The sequence below is a fragment of the Amyelois transitella genome, chromosome 3 (assembly GCF_032362555.1).
Source record: "Amyelois transitella isolate CPQ chromosome 3, ilAmyTran1.1, whole genome shotgun sequence".
NCBI lineage: Eukaryota > Metazoa > Arthropoda > Insecta > Lepidoptera > Pyralidae > Amyelois > Amyelois transitella.
The window spans coordinates 12,664,259-12,686,878 of NC_083506.1; the positions used below are offsets into that span (position 1 = coordinate 12,664,259).

General features: G+C 36.5%; 1 protein-coding gene across 1 annotated transcript in view; it reads left to right on the top strand.

Annotated features, from left to right (window-relative positions):
* Positions 1 to 22,620, top strand: part of LOC106132975 (metabotropic glycine receptor) — a 113,981-nt gene that overhangs the window by 55,193 nt on the left and 36,168 nt on the right. Inside the window, exons 3-4 of the mRNA XM_060949019.1 lie at positions 1,888 to 2,649; positions 17,930 to 18,113. Coding sequence (XP_060805002.1) covers positions 1,888 to 2,649; positions 17,930 to 18,113 — 946 coding nt within the window. The remainder of the gene's footprint in view (positions 1 to 1,887; positions 2,650 to 17,929; positions 18,114 to 22,620) is intronic.

Here is a 22,620-nt window from a genome sequence, read left to right on the forward strand (position 1 = left end):
CAGGTGGTGATAAAAAGCTCTTGTTTCAACATTATTAGAACAATTTCTAAAAAGCAGTTCCCGTAGAATGAAACGCGCGATGCCGTTTTTATCGCACGAAAATTTATTGTTATTTCGGTTTTTATTATGACGCGAACTATCTCTATCGCTGTAGATTTCTTTTGGTTGTCAGTCTGTAATAATAAATAAATATATACGGGAAAAATTACACAGATTGAGTTAGCCTCGAAGTAAGTTCGATACTTGTGTTATGAGATACTAACTCAACGATACTATATTTTATAAAAGTACTTATATAGATTAACATCCAAGACCCCGGCCAATCAGAAAAAAATCTTTTCTCATCATGCCCTGACCGGGATTCGAACCCGGGACCTCCGGTGTCACAGACAAGCGTAATACCGCTGCGCCACAGAGGCCGTTAAAACGACGTTATAAGAAAAAAGAATTAAACACATATTTTTTAAACAAATAATATTAATTTTCTTTTTTCAACGGCTAACTATTAAAATAATATTTACGTTTATACATACATCCTACTACTATTATAAAGGCGAAAGTTTGTATGGATGTATGGATGTTTGTTACTCTTTCACGCAAAAACTACTGAACCGATTACCATGAAATTTGGTAAGTAGGTAGCGGAAGACCCAGAATAACACATAGGCTATTTTTTATCCCAGAGTTCCCGCGGGATTGATAGGGTTTCCATGCGGACGAAGTCGCGGGCGGCCTCTAGTCATACATAATTTACATAAGGTTAGAGCTTTACTGCCGTTAACATTTTTTATAATATTTTTTATAAAATAAATAAAAAAAAATAATGTCAAAGTAAAATTTAATTTACAAATTGTACAGTCCCTGCATAACATCAACATGCGGGAGTGTACCCAGAAGGCTGGCAGCATTGCCAATTTGAATGGTAATGCTGATTTTCTCAGCCAGATAATTTCCAGCCCTCCGGTCACGAGATACCTTAATTAGCTTTTTCGACAATTGTCGGAAAAGCTGATTAAATTTTAATTTTAAAATAAATTTAATTTTGCATATTAAAGGTATAGGCAGGTATAACTAATGATGATCAATATAAACAAACATGTTTCTAAAAATAATAGGACTAAACACGTAAACATTCTACGAAAATCCAATTTTAACGGATAAAATTTCACAACACAAAGTCATTTTGAGACTCGACTTATTTAATTAGGAAGCTTAAACAATGTGCCAATTTACTGGTTTGATTTGTGAGTTAAAGGTGTCAGTTTACCACAAATTATTTAAATAAACGAAATAACGGGGAACAAATGCATTAAATCACAATTAATGTCATAAACATTGTCATAAATTATGATAACGGCTTTTAGTTTTTTTACGATTAAGATTTACGATTGCTTCATAACGATTTTAGGTTCAAAGTCGTAGATTAAAAAAATACACATATTATGACGTCTATGTCGGGTGCGGGGTAGACAGAGTCAACAGTCTTGAAAAGCCTGAATGGCCACGTTCAGCTGTATAGCGCAATTATTAAGCGATATATAGTATCCTATAATAATAAATAAGAAATTTGAATTTGAATTTTGAATTTATGGAATTGAGATTTAAATAGTGACATGTTGCTCGACCATCGCCTACCCTAGTTTATATGCCGGTCCCTTAGTCGCCTCTTACGACATTTATGGGAAAGATATGGAGTGGTTCTATTCTTAACTACGGGAAATCACACGTCAGAGCCAACTTTCTAGACTCAACAAATTGAACCTCATGTTGGTAATAATTTCTCAAACCTCTCCTAATATTTAATTTACTCGTATTTTAGAAAGAGTGAAGTAATGGACTAATATTGATTTTATTTTGTTTCAGAAAGTATCGATAAATCTGGTGAAGACCCGATAGTGTCAGCTTTAAGACCTTACGGTGTGCCTGACGAAGACGAAGCACAAAAAGACAGCACAGCCGATGTTTTTCAAAAATTATTCGGTAACATCACATCTAACATAAAATCAGAAGTGACTACAGAGGACTCATCACTTATCGACCATTTTATAAATGTAGAACATAGTTACGACAATGACACAAGAAGAATGACTATGGAAGACATATTAGCTGAACCAGCCAAAGAATTATCGAATGAAACTTTGAATGAAGCTGATAACGCGACAATCGCTAAGCCGGCACACGAAGATGTCGTCACAAAATTTCTTAGATTGATAGAAACTCAACATCTCTTAGGGGAGAATTGTACGGCTGGTACTCATTTGAATTTAGGTGTAGGTGTAGTCGATAGGTACGCTCAAGAAAGATTTAGGATAGAAGCAGACGTGGCTGTTAACAGAGCTAATATGTTGACAAGACTGTGGAAGTACGCGGGTCCTTCAGTGATGTACAATGAGTATTTGTTGCATGCGAGTTTGTTCTCGATGGTGGAGTTTGATGACGACATTTTTGCGGCTGGTAACTGTTACGATCAATATCAATATAAGAATTACCAACTTTTTTGCCCGTTTGCATATCGTCTGCCTGAGGGGCCTATATTGGCGAAGGATCTGGCTGTTGAATATAAATATTTGAGCAATACCTCGGAATGGTTCTACATAGCGAGAAAGAACGCCGAGCGCGTGATAAGAAACCACAATCAGTTCAAGAGAGGTGAGTCGAATCGTATTTAGATAAGATTTTTGGATTTATTTTTTGGAGTGTCGGTGGTCGAATCGGTAAGGTGCCCGGTTAAAATGTGTGATACGCATAAAGGCACAGGTTCGAATCCCACCACGGCCATGTAACAATGACTATTATCAAAGTTATGAACATTCCTTTGAATACCAATAATATAATACGGGACAAATAACACAGATTGAGTTAGCCTCGAAGTAAGTTAGAAACTTATGTTACGAGATACTAACTCAACGATACTATATTTTATAATAAATAATTATATAGATAAACATCCAAGACCCAGGCCAATCAGAAAAAGTTCTTTTCTCATCATGCCCTGGCCGGGATTCGAACCCGAGACCACCGGTGTCACAGACAAGCGTACTACCGCTGCGCCACAGAGGCCGTCGAAATGCATTCTAATTGATCACTTGAACCGTCAATAACTATAAAACAATTTCAAAGGCGCGCTAAATCTGATCAATTGTTTCAACAGGCTCAGGGTAACCGCACGGTATTTTTCCACCGGGACTATTCACACATAAATAAGCTTTATTGCTCATAAATTAAGGGCCATTTTCGCGCTGATTTCGTTCCAATTATCTACTGGACCACTTATGTGGATGTAGCTAAACGTTATTAATGGTACAATCTTTTCCGTTCAGCTCAATTGATTTGTGCCGTGTGGTTCCCGGCACCAATGCAAAAAAGAGTAGGATCGCTTCATCTCTTTCCCTTGGATGTAGTAAAAGGGGTTTAGTTGACAGCTCGTCATTTTACGTATTTCGGCATTATCTTAATACGTCACATTATTATCTCGTCTCTTGAGTTAACTAGACAACATCTCCTACTGGTCTCATGCTGTATTTCGTCACTTTCGCAATTCGTCCGACGAGCATGTACAATCAAGTTAATAATTGTTAACCATTTTTTCCTATTAATCTATTTTATGCTTCTCTGAGGATATTTTATGAATCACAAACATATCATCTATTTATTTATACCTACATGAGGTTTACAATTTTTTTTTTCTGATATGTCAAATGTGATGTCATTTGTTTCGTTTCTGGTCCGTCATTTAATTCATGATCCGCTTCTCGTGAATTTAAGTTTCAGTTTATAATGATGTGCCTAATTGTACAATGTCGGACGAATTACGAAAGTGACGAAATACAGCATGAGACCAGTAGGAGACGTTGTCAAGTTAAGTCAAGAGACGAGATAATAATGTGACGTATTAAGATAATGCCGAAATACGTAATATGACAAGCTGTCAACTAAACCGTAAAAGGCGACTGAGGGATAGACTTATAAACTTGGGCTTCTTCATTTAGGCGATAGGCTAGCAAGCGGTAGTACGCTTGTCTGTGACACCGGACGTCCTGGGTTCGAATCCCGGTCAGGGCATGATAAGAAAAGAACTTTTTCTGATTGGCCTGGGTCTTGGATGTTTATTAATACAAGTATCATCACTACATAGTATAAAACAAAGTCGCCCATTTTGTCTGTAGTCCCTTCGTATGCATAAAACTTTAAAACTACGCAACGGATTTTGATGCGGTTTTCACTAATAGAAAGAGTATTTTCTCCGACAGGTTTTTATATATAATTGAAATACATTGAAACTATATTAGCTGAGTTATAGCGATTTATGTCCAAGAAGTCAGAAAAAAAATACAAGTAAGTTGGATACAAGTAAGAACAATGTATAGCAAAAACATTGGTCTTTATTAGTTCTACAAAAAAGTCCGCGATGACATATATCCAGCTTTTTTATTTAAGTCACAAAAACTACTTTTCTGTATTAAAAAAACATTTAATTCGTTGGGTGATGTTTAACTGGTGATATAACCAATAATACATATATCCTTATCAAAATAAGTAAGTTCATCATCACGAGCATTTAATTTAGATTATTTTTGCAGTTTACAGTGTGTTATTTAGACATATAGTTTAGGAGATATCACGATATTAGTATTGCGGCACGGTACGGGCCGGCCGCGGCGGCGGGGGCAGCGTCCCTATAAATAGCGCGTCGGCGGAAAACCGTAATTTATGGAAAATCTGTACATTACTTAACAATTCCAGTTACTTTTTACTCCAAAATCACTTCACTGTTTCCCAAATATTCCATACATTGCTATAAAATCAAGATAACCACTGAGAATATACTGACGATGTACTTGTTTGTCACAGTCTATCTACAGAAAACATGGACTGGAACTTGAGTTCCAGTCTCGACTCTCTGTCTGTGGCAGAGAGTTTCACATGTGATATAGATAATTTAAATTCTAAATTAAATATAAACAAGTACAATCTCAAAGTTATATCTCAGAATATTAGAAGCATCTCGTTCAACTGGAGTAGTTTTATAACCCTATTGACTCGTTCTCAAATAGACTGGGACCTAATTGTCCTAACTGAGTGCTTTTTACCGTCGACAAACATTATTCCTACCTTAGAAAACTACAATTTTATCACGTCTGATCCATTATCTCATCTAACCAAAAATGAAGGTGTAGTTATTTATTACAAAAAATCGCTCAAAATACAAACTGAACAAATAATGATCTTAGAAGCTAATAGTACATTAATACGAATAAATGAAGATACATGTCTAATTGGTATTTACCGTCCTCCCCATCACCTTAATGCTACTAAATTTATCAATTCCCTCGAACTCCAACTTAAAAAACTCTCACGTTACAAAAACATTATTATAATTGGCGACATTAATCTAAGTATTTGTCCGTCTAAATTCGATACCAGAGCAAATGACTACCTAAACATGCTAGCATCTAATTCTATCCTGCCAGGACATTCCCTACCCACGCGAAACAATAAAACTTGCTTAGATCATATAATGATTAAAACAAAATGTCTTCCCCAATGCTGTGTTATCGATTCATCAATTACTGACCATGATTCCATAGTCCTTAATATTAATCTTAAGACAGAAATCCCCCGTGCACCTGTCAGAACCTTTAAGTTTTGTGACTATGAAGGTTTGGACAGAACCATCAGTGATTTTGATTTTTCCCCTATTTATCAGATGACAGATGCTAATGATGCTGCTGATTTTCTCATTAAATCCCTTCAAACAGCTATTAACTCTAATGAAATGATTAAAAAAATACCGGTTAGGAAACGAATCTCCAAACCGTGGATGACCAAAGGATTACTCAAATGTATGAGAAACAGGGACAATTTACATAAAAAGCATAAGAGGGATCCCGAAAATGTAATATTAGAGTGTACCTATAAAAGATACAGAAACTTTTGCAATATAATCTTAAAGAAGGCCAAGAGAGCGTATGATAATAGTCTTATAACGGAAGCAGGCAAATCACATAAAAAATTATGGAATGTAATAACACAGCTAACTCAATCTAAAAACAAAACTGACCATTCACCCAATCTACTAAGCTACCATGCACCCAAAGATAGTATCAATCACATCAACTCTTATTTTGCCAGTGTGGGAAGTGACCTCGCTCGTAAGATTATACCCATAACAACACGTAATACTAAATTTAAGCACAGAGACCCCCCACCTAACTCATTTGTTATACTACCAACTAACGAAGAAGAGATTATATCAGCAATAATGGCTTTAAAAACCGATGCAGCTCCCGGTGTAGATAACATTCCTAGCCTTTTGCTGAAGAGATATGTGAACATTCTCACAACTCCGATCACATTCCTATGCAATCTAATTTTCCAGACGGGTGTCTTTCCCCGTGCTCTAAAGATTGCTCTAGTTAAACCGATTTATAAAAGTGGTGACAAGAACAGTGTTGACAACTTCAGACCTATATCTTTATTACCGGCACTATCCAAAATTGTAGAACGTCTCATTAATAATCGCTTAGTTAATTTTCTTGAAAACAGCAAAATCCTCGCTCCATCCCAGTTTGGTTTTCGAAGAGGTAAATCAACAGATGATGCTGTCTATAGCTTGACTGACACTATTGTACGCAATCTTGACTTAGGTATTAAAAATATCGGCATATTTTTAGATTTTAAAAAAGCTTTCGACACAGTTTCGGTCCCCCTTCTCATTCAAAAATTACAAGCGGTAGGAGTAAGAGGATTGCCGCTGTCACTTCTGACTGACTATCTTCAGGATAGACTCCAACAAGCTAAAATTGGAAACCTGATTAGCGACCAACTTCCCGTAACACATGGTGTGCCACAGGGTAGCATATTGGGTCCCACGCTATTCCTTGTCTATATTAACGACCTCTGCCAGCTACAAGTTCCAAACTGTACAATCTTTGCTTTTGCCGATGACACCGCACTTGTCGTTGATGGTAAAACGTGGGACGAAGCGTATTGCAATGCCCAAACTGCCTTCAATATGGTCACTGGCTGGGTAAGCACAAACATGCTAACATTGAATTTGAGTAAAACGAAACATATGTTCTTCGCTTTAAATAAAACTCAATGGCCTAAAACCGGTTTTATTACTGCCCATACGTGCAATAATATTTCGCCTCAATGCTCATGCCTGAAGTTAGATCGTGTTGATACTATTAAATACTTAGGTGTAGAAATTGACACTGCCCTAACCTTCAAAACTCATATACAATCATTAACGACAAGACTACGCAAGCTCATCTATATTTTCAGATACTTAAGAACTTTAGCTGATCGTAAAATTCTTAAAATGGTTTATCAGGCACTGTGTCAATCTCTAATCGGATATTGCATTACTTCATGGGGCGGGGCTGCAAAAACGCATCTCATTGAGGTGGAACGGGCTCAACGTGCGATACTTAAAGTAGGAGCTTCCCTTCCTTTTCGTCATCCAACATTCGAACTGTATCAACAGTGGGAAGTCCTTACGGTGAGACAGATCTTTGTCTTTTCGACTATTCGTAAAATGCACACTCAGTGTAGATATAATCCGAGTCTTTTTGCTAACAAACGAAGAAAGACTACCGTCTGTAACCTTGAACACTTCAATACGATGGTGATGTTTAACTGGTGATATAACCAATAATACATATATCCTTATCAAAATAAGTAAGTTCATCATCACGAGCATTTAATTTAGATTATTTTTGCAGTTTACAGTGTGTTATTTAGACATATAGTTTAGGAGATATCACGATATTAGTATTGCGGCACGGTACGGGCCGGCCGCGGCGGCGGGGGCAGCGTCCCTATAAATAGCGCGTCGGCGGAAAACCGTAATTTATGGAAAATCTGTACATTACTTAACAATTCCAGTTACTTTTTACTCCAAAATCACTTCACTGTTTCCCAAATATTCCATACATTGCTATAAAATCAAGATAACCACTGAGAATATACTGACGATGTACTTGTTTGTCACAGTCTATCTACAGAAAACATGGACTGGAACTTGAGTTCCAGTCTCGACTCTCTGTCTGTGGCAGAGAGTTTCACATGTGATATAGATAATTTAAATTCTAAATTAAATATAAACAAGTACAATCTCAAAGTTATATCTCAGAATATTAGAAGCATCTCGTTCAACTGGAGTAGTTTTATAACCCTATTGACTCGTTCTCAAATAGACTGGGACCTAATTGTCCTAACTGAGTGCTTTTTACCGTCGACAAACATTATTCCTACCTTAGAAAACTACAATTTTATCACGTCTGATCCATTATCTCATCTAACCAAAAATGAAGGTGTAGTTATTTATTACAAAAAATCGCTCAAAATACAAACTGAACAAATAATGATCTTAGAAGCTAATAGTACATTAATACGAATAAATGAAGATACATGTCTAATTGGTATTTACCGTCCTCCCCATCACCTTAATGCTACTAAATTTATCAATTCCCTCGAACTCCAACTTAAAAAACTCTCACGTTACAAAAACATTATTATAATTGGCGACATTAATCTAAGTATTTGTCCGTCTAAATTCGATACCAGAGCAAATGACTACCTAAACATGCTAGCATCTAATTCTATCCTGCCAGGACATTCCCTACCCACGCGAAACAATAAAACTTGCTTAGATCATATAATGATTAAAACAAAATGTCTTCCCCAATGCTGTGTTATCGATTCATCAATTACTGACCATGATTCCATAGTCCTTAATATTAATCTTAAGACAGAAATCCCCCGTGCACCTGTCAGAACCTTTAAGTTTTGTGACTATGAAGGTTTGGACAGAACCATCAGTGATTTTGATTTTTCCCCTATTTATCAGATGACAGATGCTAATGATGCTGCTGATTTTCTCATTAAATCCCTTCAAACAGCTATTAACTCTAATGAAATGATTAAAAAAATACCGGTTAGGAAACGAATCTCCAAACCGTGGATGACCAAAGGATTACTCAAATGTATGAGAAACAGGGACAATTTACATAAAAAGCATAAGAGGGATCCCGAAAATGTAATATTAGAGTGTACCTATAAAAGATACAGAAACTTTTGCAATATAATCTTAAAGAAGGCCAAGAGAGCGTATGATAATAGTCTTATAACGGAAGCAGGCAAATCACATAAAAAATTATGGAATGTAATAACACAGCTAACTCAATCTAAAAACAAAACTGACCATTCACCCAATCTACTAAGCTACCATGCACCCAAAGATAGTATCAATCACATCAACTCTTATTTTGCCAGTGTGGGAAGTGACCTCGCTCGTAAGATTATACCCATAACAACACGTAATACTAAATTTAAGCACAGAGACCCCCCACCTAACTCATTTGTTATACTACCAACTAACGAAGAAGAGATTATATCAGCAATAATGGCTTTAAAAACCGATGCAGCTCCCGGTGTAGATAACATTCCTAGCCTTTTGCTGAAGAGATATGTGAACATTCTCACAACTCCGATCACATTCCTATGCAATCTAATTTTCCAGACGGGTGTCTTTCCCCGTGCTCTAAAGATTGCTCTAGTTAAACCGATTTATAAAAGTGGTGACAAGAACAGTGTTGACAACTTCAGACCTATATCTTTATTACCGGCACTATCCAAAATTGTAGAACGTCTCATTAATAATCGCTTAGTTAATTTTCTTGAAAACAGCAAAATCCTCGCTCCATCCCAGTTTGGTTTTCGAAGAGGTAAATCAACAGATGATGCTGTCTATAGCTTGACTGACACTATTGTACGCAATCTTGACTTAGGTATTAAAAATATCGGCATATTTTTAGATTTTAAAAAAGCTTTCGACACAGTTTCGGTCCCCCTTCTCATTCAAAAATTACAAGCGGTAGGAGTAAGAGGATTGCCGCTGTCACTTCTGACTGACTATCTTCAGGATAGACTCCAACAAGCTAAAATTGGAAACCTGATTAGCGACCAACTTCCCGTAACACATGGTGTGCCACAGGGTAGCATATTGGGTCCCACGCTATTCCTTGTCTATATTAACGACCTCTGCCAGCTACAAGTTCCAAACTGTACAATCTTTGCTTTTGCCGATGACACCGCACTTGTCGTTGATGGTAAAACGTGGGACGAAGCGTATTGCAATGCCCAAACTGCCTTCAATATGGTCACTGGCTGGGTAAGCACAAACATGCTAACATTGAATTTGAGTAAAACGAAACATATGTTCTTCGCTTTAAATAAAACTCAATGGCCTAAAACCGGTTTTATTACTGCCCATACGTGCAATAATATTTCGCCTCAATGCTCATGCCTGAAGTTAGATCGTGTTGATACTATTAAATACTTAGGTGTAGAAATTGACACTGCCCTAACCTTCAAAACTCATATACAATCATTAACGACAAGACTACGCAAGCTCATCTATATTTTCAGATACTTAAGAACTTTAGCTGATCGTAAAATTCTTAAAATGGTTTATCAGGCACTGTGTCAATCTCTAATCGGATATTGCATTACTTCATGGGGCGGGGCTGCAAAAACGCATCTCATTGAGGTGGAACGGGCTCAACGTGCGATACTTAAAGTAGGAGCTTCCCTTCCTTTTCGTCATCCAACATTCGAACTGTATCAACAGTGGGAAGTCCTTACGGTGAGACAGATCTTTGTCTTTTCGACTATTCGTAAAATGCACACTCAGTGTAGATATAATCCGAGTCTTTTTGCTAACAAACGAAGAAAGACTACCGTCTGTAACCTTGAACACTTCAATACTAGATTTGCGCTTAAGTTCTTTTGCTTCCTTGGCGCCTTCCTCTACAATAAAGCCAACAATATTCTTATTATATACCCAATGTCTAGATATCTTTGCAAGAAGGCTCTTTTTAAGTGGTTACTATCTCTTGACTACGATTCTACTGAACGTCTCATACAAATTACTTCATAACCTCCTACCTCATCATTACACACTACAGAACAACATTTTACACAAACAAGAACACTTACATATCACATACAATCACCCACTACGGTTTTACTCATAAGCTTAGATAAGTATTTTTATGTTTTGTCATTATGTATAAAGTTTTTCTCTTTTTCTTTAATTTTTCTACTAACGGCGTCAAATTGATGTACAAGATCATTTAAATCATAGGGAGGAGTGAGCCTGGTGACCTGTAATACAGGAGGTCTTACCTACCTATCTCAGGCACCAGTTCTCTCCACACTTATTGATATTACTACTCGCATTACTTGTACCCCATCGATTAAGTATGAAATGAAACTCTGTAAATTAGTATTAAGTGGAGAGAATAATAAACGATTTATTTATTATTATTATTATATTTTTTCCAAAAACTGATAGGGGGGGCGATCAAAGAAGAGTCACAGAAACCAAAAAACATTTTAATATTTTAAACGCGGTTAAGGGAAAGAGAAGTTATTGTGAATTGAAAATTAGTATCCAATATGTGTTGGTGCGTTGACTGTATTTGTCGAAGTAGCGGGATACACGCAAACGAAGTTGCGCGGGTCAGCTAGTTTATTATAAAATATAGTATCGTTAAGTTGGTATCTCTTAACACGAGTCTCGAACTTATTTCGTAGACAGAGCCAACAGTCTTGAAAGTACTGATAGGCCACGCTCAGCTATTTGGCTTAATGATATAGCATTGATATTCAAATAGTGACAGGTTGCTAGCCCATCGCCTAAAAAAGAATCCCAAGTTTGTAAGCCTATCCCTTTGTTGCCTTTTACGACATCCATAGGAAATAGATGGAGTGGTCCTATACTTTTTTGTAATGGTGCCGGGAACCACACGGCACTGACACTGAATGACACGGTATATTTATTTATTTATTTATAACTTAACTAATGTGTTACCCTTTTCAAAAGGAGTGTTTCCTCGAAAAACATGTTGTTTTGATACATCCCTAACTTAAATATGTTTCTGTCAGAACGATTTGATACATTTTTTACACGAAGTCACACACCTCGGTGGCATTCACTTAGTGTTAAGGCGTGCATGCGCAAAAATGTCGGAGAAATTGTAATAACACGTTAGAATCTACGAGGCGGAGTTTGTTTTTATTATTCGCTCGCCTTTCCTCTCATTTTGTTTTCACAATACATACATTCATACATAAAATCACGCCTCTTTTGACTTTAAATATATAAATTTGCCATTCAATTCGGTAACTGTACATACATACATAAAATCACGCCTCTTTCCCGGAGGGGTAGGCAGAGACTACCTCTTTCCACTTGCCACGATCTCTGCATACTTCCTTCGCTTCATCTTGCTTATACCGTTTGGTACTTTTGACCGTTTTCACTATAGTCGACTGAAAATCAGTTCTATCATTCAGCCATTTTGCTGAGTACTTTTTTGTGTATTACTAATGATGTGATTGTCATAATGTTTCCTTTCTATAGTTTTTTTGTTCTTCTGGTCGTTTCTGGCGTTTCAGTCTTATCCAGATTGTGGGCTCTGCCTACCCCGCAAGAGATAAAGACGTGATTCTATCTACATATGTATATGTCGGACTTTATGTCGTATTATTATTGAACTTTTGTGTAGGATATTTTTTATATAGGATTTTGTAAATGTACTTTTACAAAAGTTTAAAAACATACATTCATACATACATATAATCACGTTTATGTCCCTTGCAGAGTAGACAGAGCCAACAGTCTTTAAAAAAAAAAGACTGTTAGGCCACGTTCAGCTGTTTGGCTTAATGATAGAATTGAGATTCAAATAGTGACAGGTTGCTAGCCCATCGAATACAATAAGAATCGCAAGTTTATAAGCCTATCCCTTAGTCGCGTTTGCAACATCCATGGGAATGAGACGGAGTGGTCCTATTATTTTTTAAAAGTTACAAAAATTGTTTACAAAGTTTAATAAATTTACGAAAAAAAATAAGATTATACGTTTTATACGGTCCGAACCGCAGCTGCCAATTAATTAAATGAAAATATTTTATTAATTTTGAAGCACTCTATAAACCGCCATCTTATTAATTTTCCCCAAACTTATGAGCGCGAATATTTCATTACATTTTATTTATATCTTTCGTGGCTCAAGCATTGCTCGTAAAAGTATTTACATAGCCCAAATATTTATGTACAGACATAACTCCTGTATTCCAGTTGAGGCGGTACATATAAATTTTATAGCCTTCTATAGCATTGCGTACAGTTACCCACAAAACGGGCTTATTAAAGTTTATTTCATCGTTTCTACATTAAAATTTTAGTCGATTCAAATTAAAAAAATAATAATTCAAAATTCTAAATTTTTATTCATTATTATAAGATACTTCATACCGCTTAATAATTGTCAAAACGTTTGGTTTCACAACATTGGTTGACGTCAAATAAATTACTAAAAACTAAATTTACTGCCGCTTTCAAGGCGTCAGTGCAGAAGAAGAGGTAACAAACTGCACTGCAGCATTTTCTTCAACAACGTTAACTTGATGTTTTCATTAAATGCCCTTTCTGCTGCTTCTAATGAGAACGGCTGTGAATTGCCGGTCAGATAGTTATTAATTGACTAACTACAAACAAACAAACTCACTTTCGCATTTCTACTAGTATTAAATGAAAGAAAGGGAGTTTATTTGTTTGCATACATAAATACATACATACATATGGTCACGTCTTTATCCCTTTTGGGGTAGACAGAGTCAACGGTCTTGAAAAGACTGATAGGCCACGTTCAGCTGTTTGGCTTTAAGATAGAATTGAGATTCAAATAGTGACAGGTTGTTAGCCCATCGCCTAAAAGAAGAATGCCAAGTTTATACGCATATCCCTTAGTCGCCTTTTACGACATCCATGGGAAAGAGATGAAGTGGTCCTATCCTTTAATTATGCTATTGGTGCCGGAAACCACTCGGCTATTTATTTGTTTGTTTGTTACCTTTTCTCGTGTTATCTGAATTAAATAATTATATGAATTAATAAATCTTCTTAAAATAGCACGTAATACGAGTATAATTCAGAGTCTGGAGAAGGAAATAATCTTACATACCGGTAAAACCTATAGTTCCCACGGGATTAGCAAAAAACCTGTATTATTTTGTGGGTAGCGTTAAATTCGTCAACAAGCTATTTGTCTAACCTGTCACTGTTTTAATCTAAGTTCTATCATCAAGCCAAAAAGCTGAACGCGGCCCCTCAGTCTTTTCAAGACTGTTGCCTCTGTCTACCCCGCAAGGGATATAGACGAAATTATATGTATGTATGTTAAATTTGTCGCTTTTTGTAGGTGGCGTTTCATACGCTGCTTTTACAGTTGGTGCTAATTTTGTTGCCTTTTTGTTAGATGGCCTTAAGTTTAAATTCGTCGCTTTTTGTAGATGGCGCTAAATTCACGCGACCAAAGTTGCGGTCAACAACTAGTTTTATAAATGAATAGATAAGAGCTTTAGATAAATTAGAACTGATAAAATGTCTTAGTATTTTTATTATTTTGACATAGAAAAGAATCTTAAGTCACAATACATACAAACATAAAATCACGCCTTTTTCCCGGAGGGATAGGCAGAAACTACATCTTGGGTCACAATATTTGATTAAATAAGTAACGATGAAGATGTCGTAGTGTTTTTAACCGACTTGAAAAAAAGGAGGAGATTTTATTTACTTTATTAACCACTTAAGCCAAACAGCTGAACGTGGCCTATCAGTATTTTTAAGACTGTTGGTTCTGTCTACCCCGCAAGGGATATAGGCGTGATTATATGTATGTATGTATGTTTTATTTACTTAATATAGGGAAGAGTACACAATATTTGATTCGGTCAGAATCCACTCATCCACTCATTCACCAGCGCTCTCAAAATATCATTAGATCTCGCCCTTACTATCACCAAGATGTATAACGACTTCGGAGCTTACAAACTATTATAGTTGGAACATTATCTGTGGCTCCGAGCCGAAGTTATGTGGTTGCCTGTACTTTGGCTTAAGCCCAGAAATATTTGGCCCTGAATGTACTACACCAATCCTGTTTAGTGTTCTTAATCCGAAACTTGACTTTGTGGGTCTTAACTCGCGTAATCTGTGCGAAACTTTGCAACGAATTTATTGGTAACTTGAACTTGTAAGTGACATAAAAGTGTTTTTTTTTTTTTCAGAATTTATGTGTGTTCCGTGTGGTTCCCGGCACCAATAGAAAAAAGAATAGGACCACTTCATCTCTCTCCCATGGATGTCGTAAAAGGCGACTAAGGGGTAGGCTTATAAACTTGGGATTCTTCATTTAGGCGATGGGCTAGCAACCTGTCACTATTTGAATCTCAATTCTATCTTAAAGCCAAACAGCTGGATGTGGTCTATCAGTCTTTCCAAGACTGTTGGCTCTGTCTACCCCGCAAGGGATATAGACATGATTATATGTATGTATGTATTTATGTGGAATTAGGCGGTAGTCTCATGTATGTGTATTAGGCGGTTGTAAATTGACGTACGACGAAAATGCTGCAGTGTAGTTTGTTCCGCCGCTTTTTTGTCACATGCGCTTTGGAAGCGGTAGTAGTAATAATTAGATATAAGTAATGTGACGTCAATAAGTGATACCTTGTATCCAATTTTGAAAATAAATCTATTCTAGTCTTATAAACTTGGGATTCCCCTTGAAAAGTCTGAAGGCCACGTTCAGCTGTAAGGCTTAATGATGGAATTGAGATACAAACAGTGAAAGATTGCTTGCCTATTAGAAGAATATCGATTATATTAGCTGTTTCCTAAGTCGTCTTTAACGACATTCTTAATTATAATTAAGTGGTTCTATATTGCCATGTGGTTCCCAGCACCAATACAAAAAAGAATAGGACCGCTCCATCTCTCACCCATGGATGTCGTAAAAGGCGACTAAGGGATAGGCTTACAAACTTAGGATTCTTTTTTAGGCGATGGGCTAGCAACCTGTCACTATTTGAATCTCAATTCTATGATAAAGCCAAATAGCTGAATGTGGCCATTCAGTCTTTTCAAGACTGTTGGCTCTGTCTACCCCGCAAGAGATATAGACGTGATTATATGTATGTTTGTATTTATGTGGAATTAGGCGGTAGTCCATTTGTATGTGTATTAGGCGGTTGTAAATTGACGTCCGACGAAAATGCTGCAGTGTAGTTTGTTCCGCCGCTTTTTTGTCACATGCGCTTTGGAAGCGGTAGTAGTAATAATTAGATATAAGTAATGTGACGTCAATAAGTGATACCTTGTATCCAATTTTGAAAATAAATCTATTCTAGTCTTATAAACTTGGGATTCCCCTTGAAAAGTCTGAAGGCCACGTTCAGCTGTAAGGCTTAATGATGGAATTGAGATACAAACAGTGAAAGATTGCTTGCCTATTAGAAGAATATCGATTATATTAGCTGTTTCCTAAGTCGTCTTTAACGACATTCTTAATTATAATTAAGTGGTTCTATATTGCCATGTGGTTCCCAGCACCAATACAAAAAATAATAGGACCGCTCCATCTCTCACCCATGGATGTCGTAAAAGGCGACTAAGGGATAGGCTTACAAACTTGGAATTCTTTTTTTAGGCGATGGGCTAGCAACCTGTCACTATTTGAATCTCAATTAAATCATTAAGCCAAATAGCTGAACGTGGCCATTCAGTCTTTTCAAGACTGTTGGCTCTGTCTACCCCGCAAGGGATATAGACGTGACCATATGTATGTATGTATGTAGAAAAATAACAATTGTATTAGCCGTTTCCACAGTCGCCTTAAACGACATTCTTAATTAAAATGAAGTGGTCCTATATTAAATTGCCGGATACCACACGGCACGAACGAACGTACATTATTTGTTAACAGATGTAGCTACAGCTAGGCTTGTTTATTTCAGCTATTTTCATAGAATAGAATAGAATAGAATAGATTTATTTTCAAAATTGGATACAAGGTATCACTTATTGACGTCACATAACTTAAATCTAATTATAACTACTACCGCTTCCAAAGCGCATGTGTAGAAGAAGCGGCGGAACAAACTACACTGCAGCATTTTCATAGGACGTCAATTTACAAATATAGATCTCTTAAATCTAAATCGTGGACGAATGCACATTGTCTACATTAAAAAACTGTTATGTAGAACTGATTATGTCAATACGAATATTTCGTCAAATAAAATAAATATAAAATAAAATATGTACATACTGTACAAATTATGTCAAGATCATATATAGGTAGCTTAGCATAGCTTGTTATCTTATGGTTCACTTTTATGGGGTAGCGCGGCTGATATACAAACTATTTTTATAATTCAGAAAAGGGCCGTTCGCGCAATTTACGGTTTAGGACCAAGAGACTCGTTAAGACAACTCTTTAAGAAAATAAACATACGAGTACCTACAGTAGCGTCCCAGTACATTTTTGATCTTATAATGTAAGTTAGGAATACCACCTCTTTTTTTCAAAAAGTTAGTGCCACATACATACATACATACATACATAAAATCACGCCTCTTTCCCGGAGGGGTAGGCAGAGACTACCTCTTTCCACTTGCCACGATCTCTGCATACTTCTTTCGCTTCGTCCACATTCATAACTCTCTTCATACAAGCTCGGCGGTTTCGGGTACTTTTGACCTGACCCTTTACCAGGACGTCCTTAATTTGATCAAGATACGTTCGTCTAGGTCTTCCCACTCCGACCTTTCCCTCCACACTCTCCTTGTATATCTGCTTAGTCAACCTGCTTAGATGCTTATGTGCTTAGTGCCACAACTGATAGAAATTTACGTAATAAACGTAAATTAGTCATGCCGTAACATAGGCTTAGAAAAGTCGGTAAATCGTTCAGTAAACGTTTTGACAATTATTAAGCGATATGAAGTATCCTTTAATGATGAATAAAAAATTTGAATTTTTTTGTTTAATATTTTCCTATGTCGCAGGTTACAACTCGTACACGTTCAACGACACAGCCCACTCTGATCGCGAGCCTGACGAGATCCTGTCAGTGGTTTACGAAGACGGCAAATGGTCCAAACCTTACTATGACTGCGGGGGTGGTAACATTTGGATGCTGACATACACTGTCCCCTTTTTTGGGTACAGCAACGGATCATATTTCTTCAAGTGAGTGTGGTTTTTTTTCTATTTACATACACACATACACATATGGTCACGTCTATATCCCTTTTGGGGTAGACAGAGCCGACAGTCTTGAAAAGACTGCTAGGCCACGTTCAGCTGTTTGGCTTAATGATAGAAATTGAGATTCAGATAGTGACAGCATTCAGACATTGCTAGCCCATCGATCGCCTAAAAGAAGAATCACAAGTTTAATAGCATATCCCTTAGTCGCCTTTTACGACATCCATGGGAAAGAAATGGAGTGATCCTATTCTTTTTTCTATTGGTGCCGGGAACCATACGGCTTTTTTCTATTTATTTTACATATACATATAATCATGTCTATATCCCTTGCGAGGTAGACAGAGCCAACCAAGACTCGGAAAGACCGACGACAATTATTCACCCTTGAGGGCTTCAATGATGCCCAAAATAACTATGACGTCCGATGAAAATGCTGCAGTGTAGTTTGTTCCGCCGCTTCTTCTACAAATGCGCTTTGGAAGCGGCAGTAGTTATAATTAGATTTAAGTTATGCGACGTCAATAAGTGATACCTTGTATCCAATTTTGAAAATAAATCTATTCTATTGTATTCTATTCTATTCCGCGCGGACGGAGTCGCGGGAAAAGCTGGTTTATTTATACAGGCTGACATTTAAAACAACTGCATCAAACAACAAATTAAACGTCATCATTTTCGCATTTAAAAAACCCTCAAAAACTACGTCACACGCTTTATTAAAGACCAATACTACAAAAAGAAATTAAAACTAAAAATGTAAATAAATGTCTGAAAAATAAATTATTTTTCTAGTATCAAGATCAAGTAAAGTACAGAGTTGTGGAGATCGCTCAGCTGAATGAATTGTGTGTTGACCTCTGAATCTTACGCGTCGCTTTTCCGCCGGTCGGGGTGATATGACGTATTTAGGATCGTGGATTTTGATACTTTAATTTTTTTTCGTACTTTCTGAAATATGAACCGATATTATTATTTCTTTTAACGTTTTTAAATATCCTTTAGATGAGTACACTTAACCGACAAATTTATGCAGTTGAATTAAAAGTCATCCTGTATAGTCAAACTAAAACCAACATCGCACGGCCATGTCAGTTACATATTCTTACCAAACATGTGTGCCTACAACGATTTGTAAACATGTCGTATACCGGATCACTCCTAAACTTTGTTCCCTCAGGAGTTAGGACTTCCGAGTACCTATGTGCAATCAATAACCCGATGAAGGCATAGCACATATTGTTGGTTTAGTAACATTTCTAGTTGAGACATAAACATACATACATATATACATACATACATAAAATCACGCCTCTTTCCCGGAGGGGTAGGCAGAGACTACCTCTTTCCACTTGCCACGATCTCTGCATATTTCCTTCGCTTCATCCACATTCATAACTCTCTTCATGTAAACTCATATATATATATACATATATATATACATGTATGTCGTGTGATTCCCGGCACCAATTTAAAGGAGAACAGGATCACTCGATCTCTTTCCCATGGATATCGTAAAAGGCGACTAAGGGATAGGATTATAAACTTGGGATTCTTTTCTTAGGCGACGGGCTAGCCTAGCATCCTGTCATTATATAAATCTCAATTCTGTGATTAAGCCTAACAGCTGAACGTGGCCTGTCAGTCTTTCAAGACTGCCGGCTTTGTCAACCCGCAAGGGATATAGACGTGACTATATGTCTGTATGTAATATCTTATAATTGGACTTGATTGAATGGATTGAATGGATTTTTACAACCCTCTTTGCGTAAGGGGGTTCTGATATTTGAACGCTTAAGTGCCTATTTCTGTAGGAAATATTTTTCTTAAAATAACACGTTCTAAATATATTGAAGTGATTTTGCATCAGTGATATAGAATTACGCTGAATTGGAGTAAGGCAGTGTTCAATTAGGAATTTATCAATATTTATTTTTGTTCTTAAGGGGGAATTCCAGACTATTTTTAAACGCCTTCAGCAAAATGAGAAGATTAATTTCTATAAAAAACTCCTGGTTCTTTACCTATTAGCATATTATTTTGTGTCATAATTTTACATGACATACCTTTGTTTAGCCTAATAATTGTTACGCATAATATTATTTGGCATAACTTTTTAAGCATACCTACTATTAGCATAACCTAACCTAAGCTAAGAAGTACTCGCCTTATAGCGCATTACACTACATCTGCTTCGCGCAAAAAATAAATTATTCTAAACTATATTTATGCCTATGAAATTGTATGCCAAAACCAATTATGCCAAAAAACTATTATGACAAACTATTGTGACTTGAAAATAGAATTGAGATTCAAATAGTGGAACTTTGCTAGGCCATCGCCTAAAGGAAGAATGTATTTATTCATTCATATAATCATCTATATCCCATGCGGGGTACACAGAGCCAGCAGTCTTGAACTTGAACTTAATAGGTAGCAACCTGTCACTATTTGAATCTCAATTCTACCATAAAGCCAGAAAGCTGAACGTGATCAATCAGTGTCTTCAAGACTGTTTGCTCTGTCTACCGCGCAAGGAATATAGGCGTGACTATATGTATGACTCTGTGGCGCAGCGGTAGTGCGCTTGTCTGTGAAACCGGAGGTCCCGGGTTCGAATCCCGGCCAGGGCATGATGACAAAACGAACTTTCTCTAATTAGCCCGGGTCTTGGATGTTTTTCTATTAAAGTATTTCTTATAAAATATAGTATCGTTCAGTTAGTATCTCGTAACGCAAGTCTCGAACTTACTTCGAGGCTAACTCAATCTGTGTAATTTGTCCCGTATGTATTTATATTTATTGTATGTAAATTTAAAAAGAAAGGAGCGTCGTTTTAATGTGAAATATATAAAAAAAGAGTGGAGTCTTGACAAATACGGGGCGTTGATAAAGTGAATTTATGCAAGATAAGGAACCTTGCATGCCGGCCGGCGTTTCACGTGGGCAATTCTTTCTTGTACAATTTACATGCTTTTTGTTTTGTAAAACTTTTTAACTGTTGAATAGTATGTTTATCATACTGTATGGAATTAAGAAAGCGAAGAAATGAAAGCTTCTGTAATTAAGGATCGCGGTATTATAACTTGTGTATGCCGTGTGGTTCCCGGCACCACTATAAAAAAGAATAGGAGTCGCCTATATCCCTTGTGGGGTTGACATAGCCAATAGTCTTGAAAAGACGATAAGTCTTTTTCATATTCACGTTCAGCTATTTGGCTTAATGATAGAATTGAGATTCAAATAGTGACAGGTTGGTAGCCCATGGCCTAAAAAAAATCCCAAGTTTGTATGCCAACCCCTAGTTGCCTTTTACGACATCCATGGGAAAGAGATAGAGTGGTCCTATTCTTTTTTGTATTAGTACCGGGAACCACACGGCACTTCAACAGCAACATTCCTATAAAAATAAGTATTAAAATTTGTATTCCTATAAATATAAGTATTAAGTATGATATGGTAATTGATGATTTTACATACCATCAATACCATACCTTAAATATTCATTTTAAAGGCACATTTTTAAAGTTAATTAAAAAAAGTTTAATTGTTGAAACAATGCATTAATAAAATACACCGATTGTGAAATATTCGTGTCATTCACAAGCTGCCGACCAATAAACGGTGCATGATATTTTTAGTGGTTATTTTAATGCAGATTTTCGAGTGCATTCGATTTTCAATTTTTTTTTGACGTTAAATGGAAAACGTGGAAATAAAAAAAAGATTTTCTTTTTTTTTTTGGGAAATCAGACGTTTACATTTAGTCACGTCTTCGATTTGCTTAATAAGTGTAAAATGTTTTTTTTTCCAATTTCGTTCATTTTTCCATCATTAAGCCATGCAGCTGAACGTAGCCTTTCAGTATTTTCAAGACTGCTGGTTCTGTCTTCTGCAAGGGATATAGACGTGACTATATACATATATTAATTTTTCCATTTAATGTTTGAAATACATACCTACATACATATAATCACGTCTGTATCCTCGGGGTAGACAGACCCTCAGTAAGACAGTTCAGCTGTTTGGCTTAATGATAGAATTGAGATCCAAATAGTAACATGTTGCTAGCCCGTCGTCGCCTAATCGTCGAATTACATTTGTAATTTTTTTTTTTTATTAAATGACAAAAGTTGTCATCGTTCTGTGTGCACGGATCATTGTAACATGATTCGTAACGTCCGTGATAAAATAAAAGTATCTACTTTACTTGCGCGTGTAATACCTATACTATTTACTAGCTTTGCCCGCGACTTCGTCCGCGTGGAATAGTTATTTTGGGCATCATTGAAGCCCTCAAGGATGAATAATTTTCCCCGTTTTCTTTACATTTTGCATTTTTTCTTCGCTCCTTATAGTTGCAGCGTGATGTTATACACCCTAAAGCCTTCCTCGATAAATGGTCTATTCAACACAAAAATATTTTTTCAATTCGAACCAGTAGTTTCTGAGATTAGCGCGTTCAAACAAACAAACTCTTCAGCTTTAT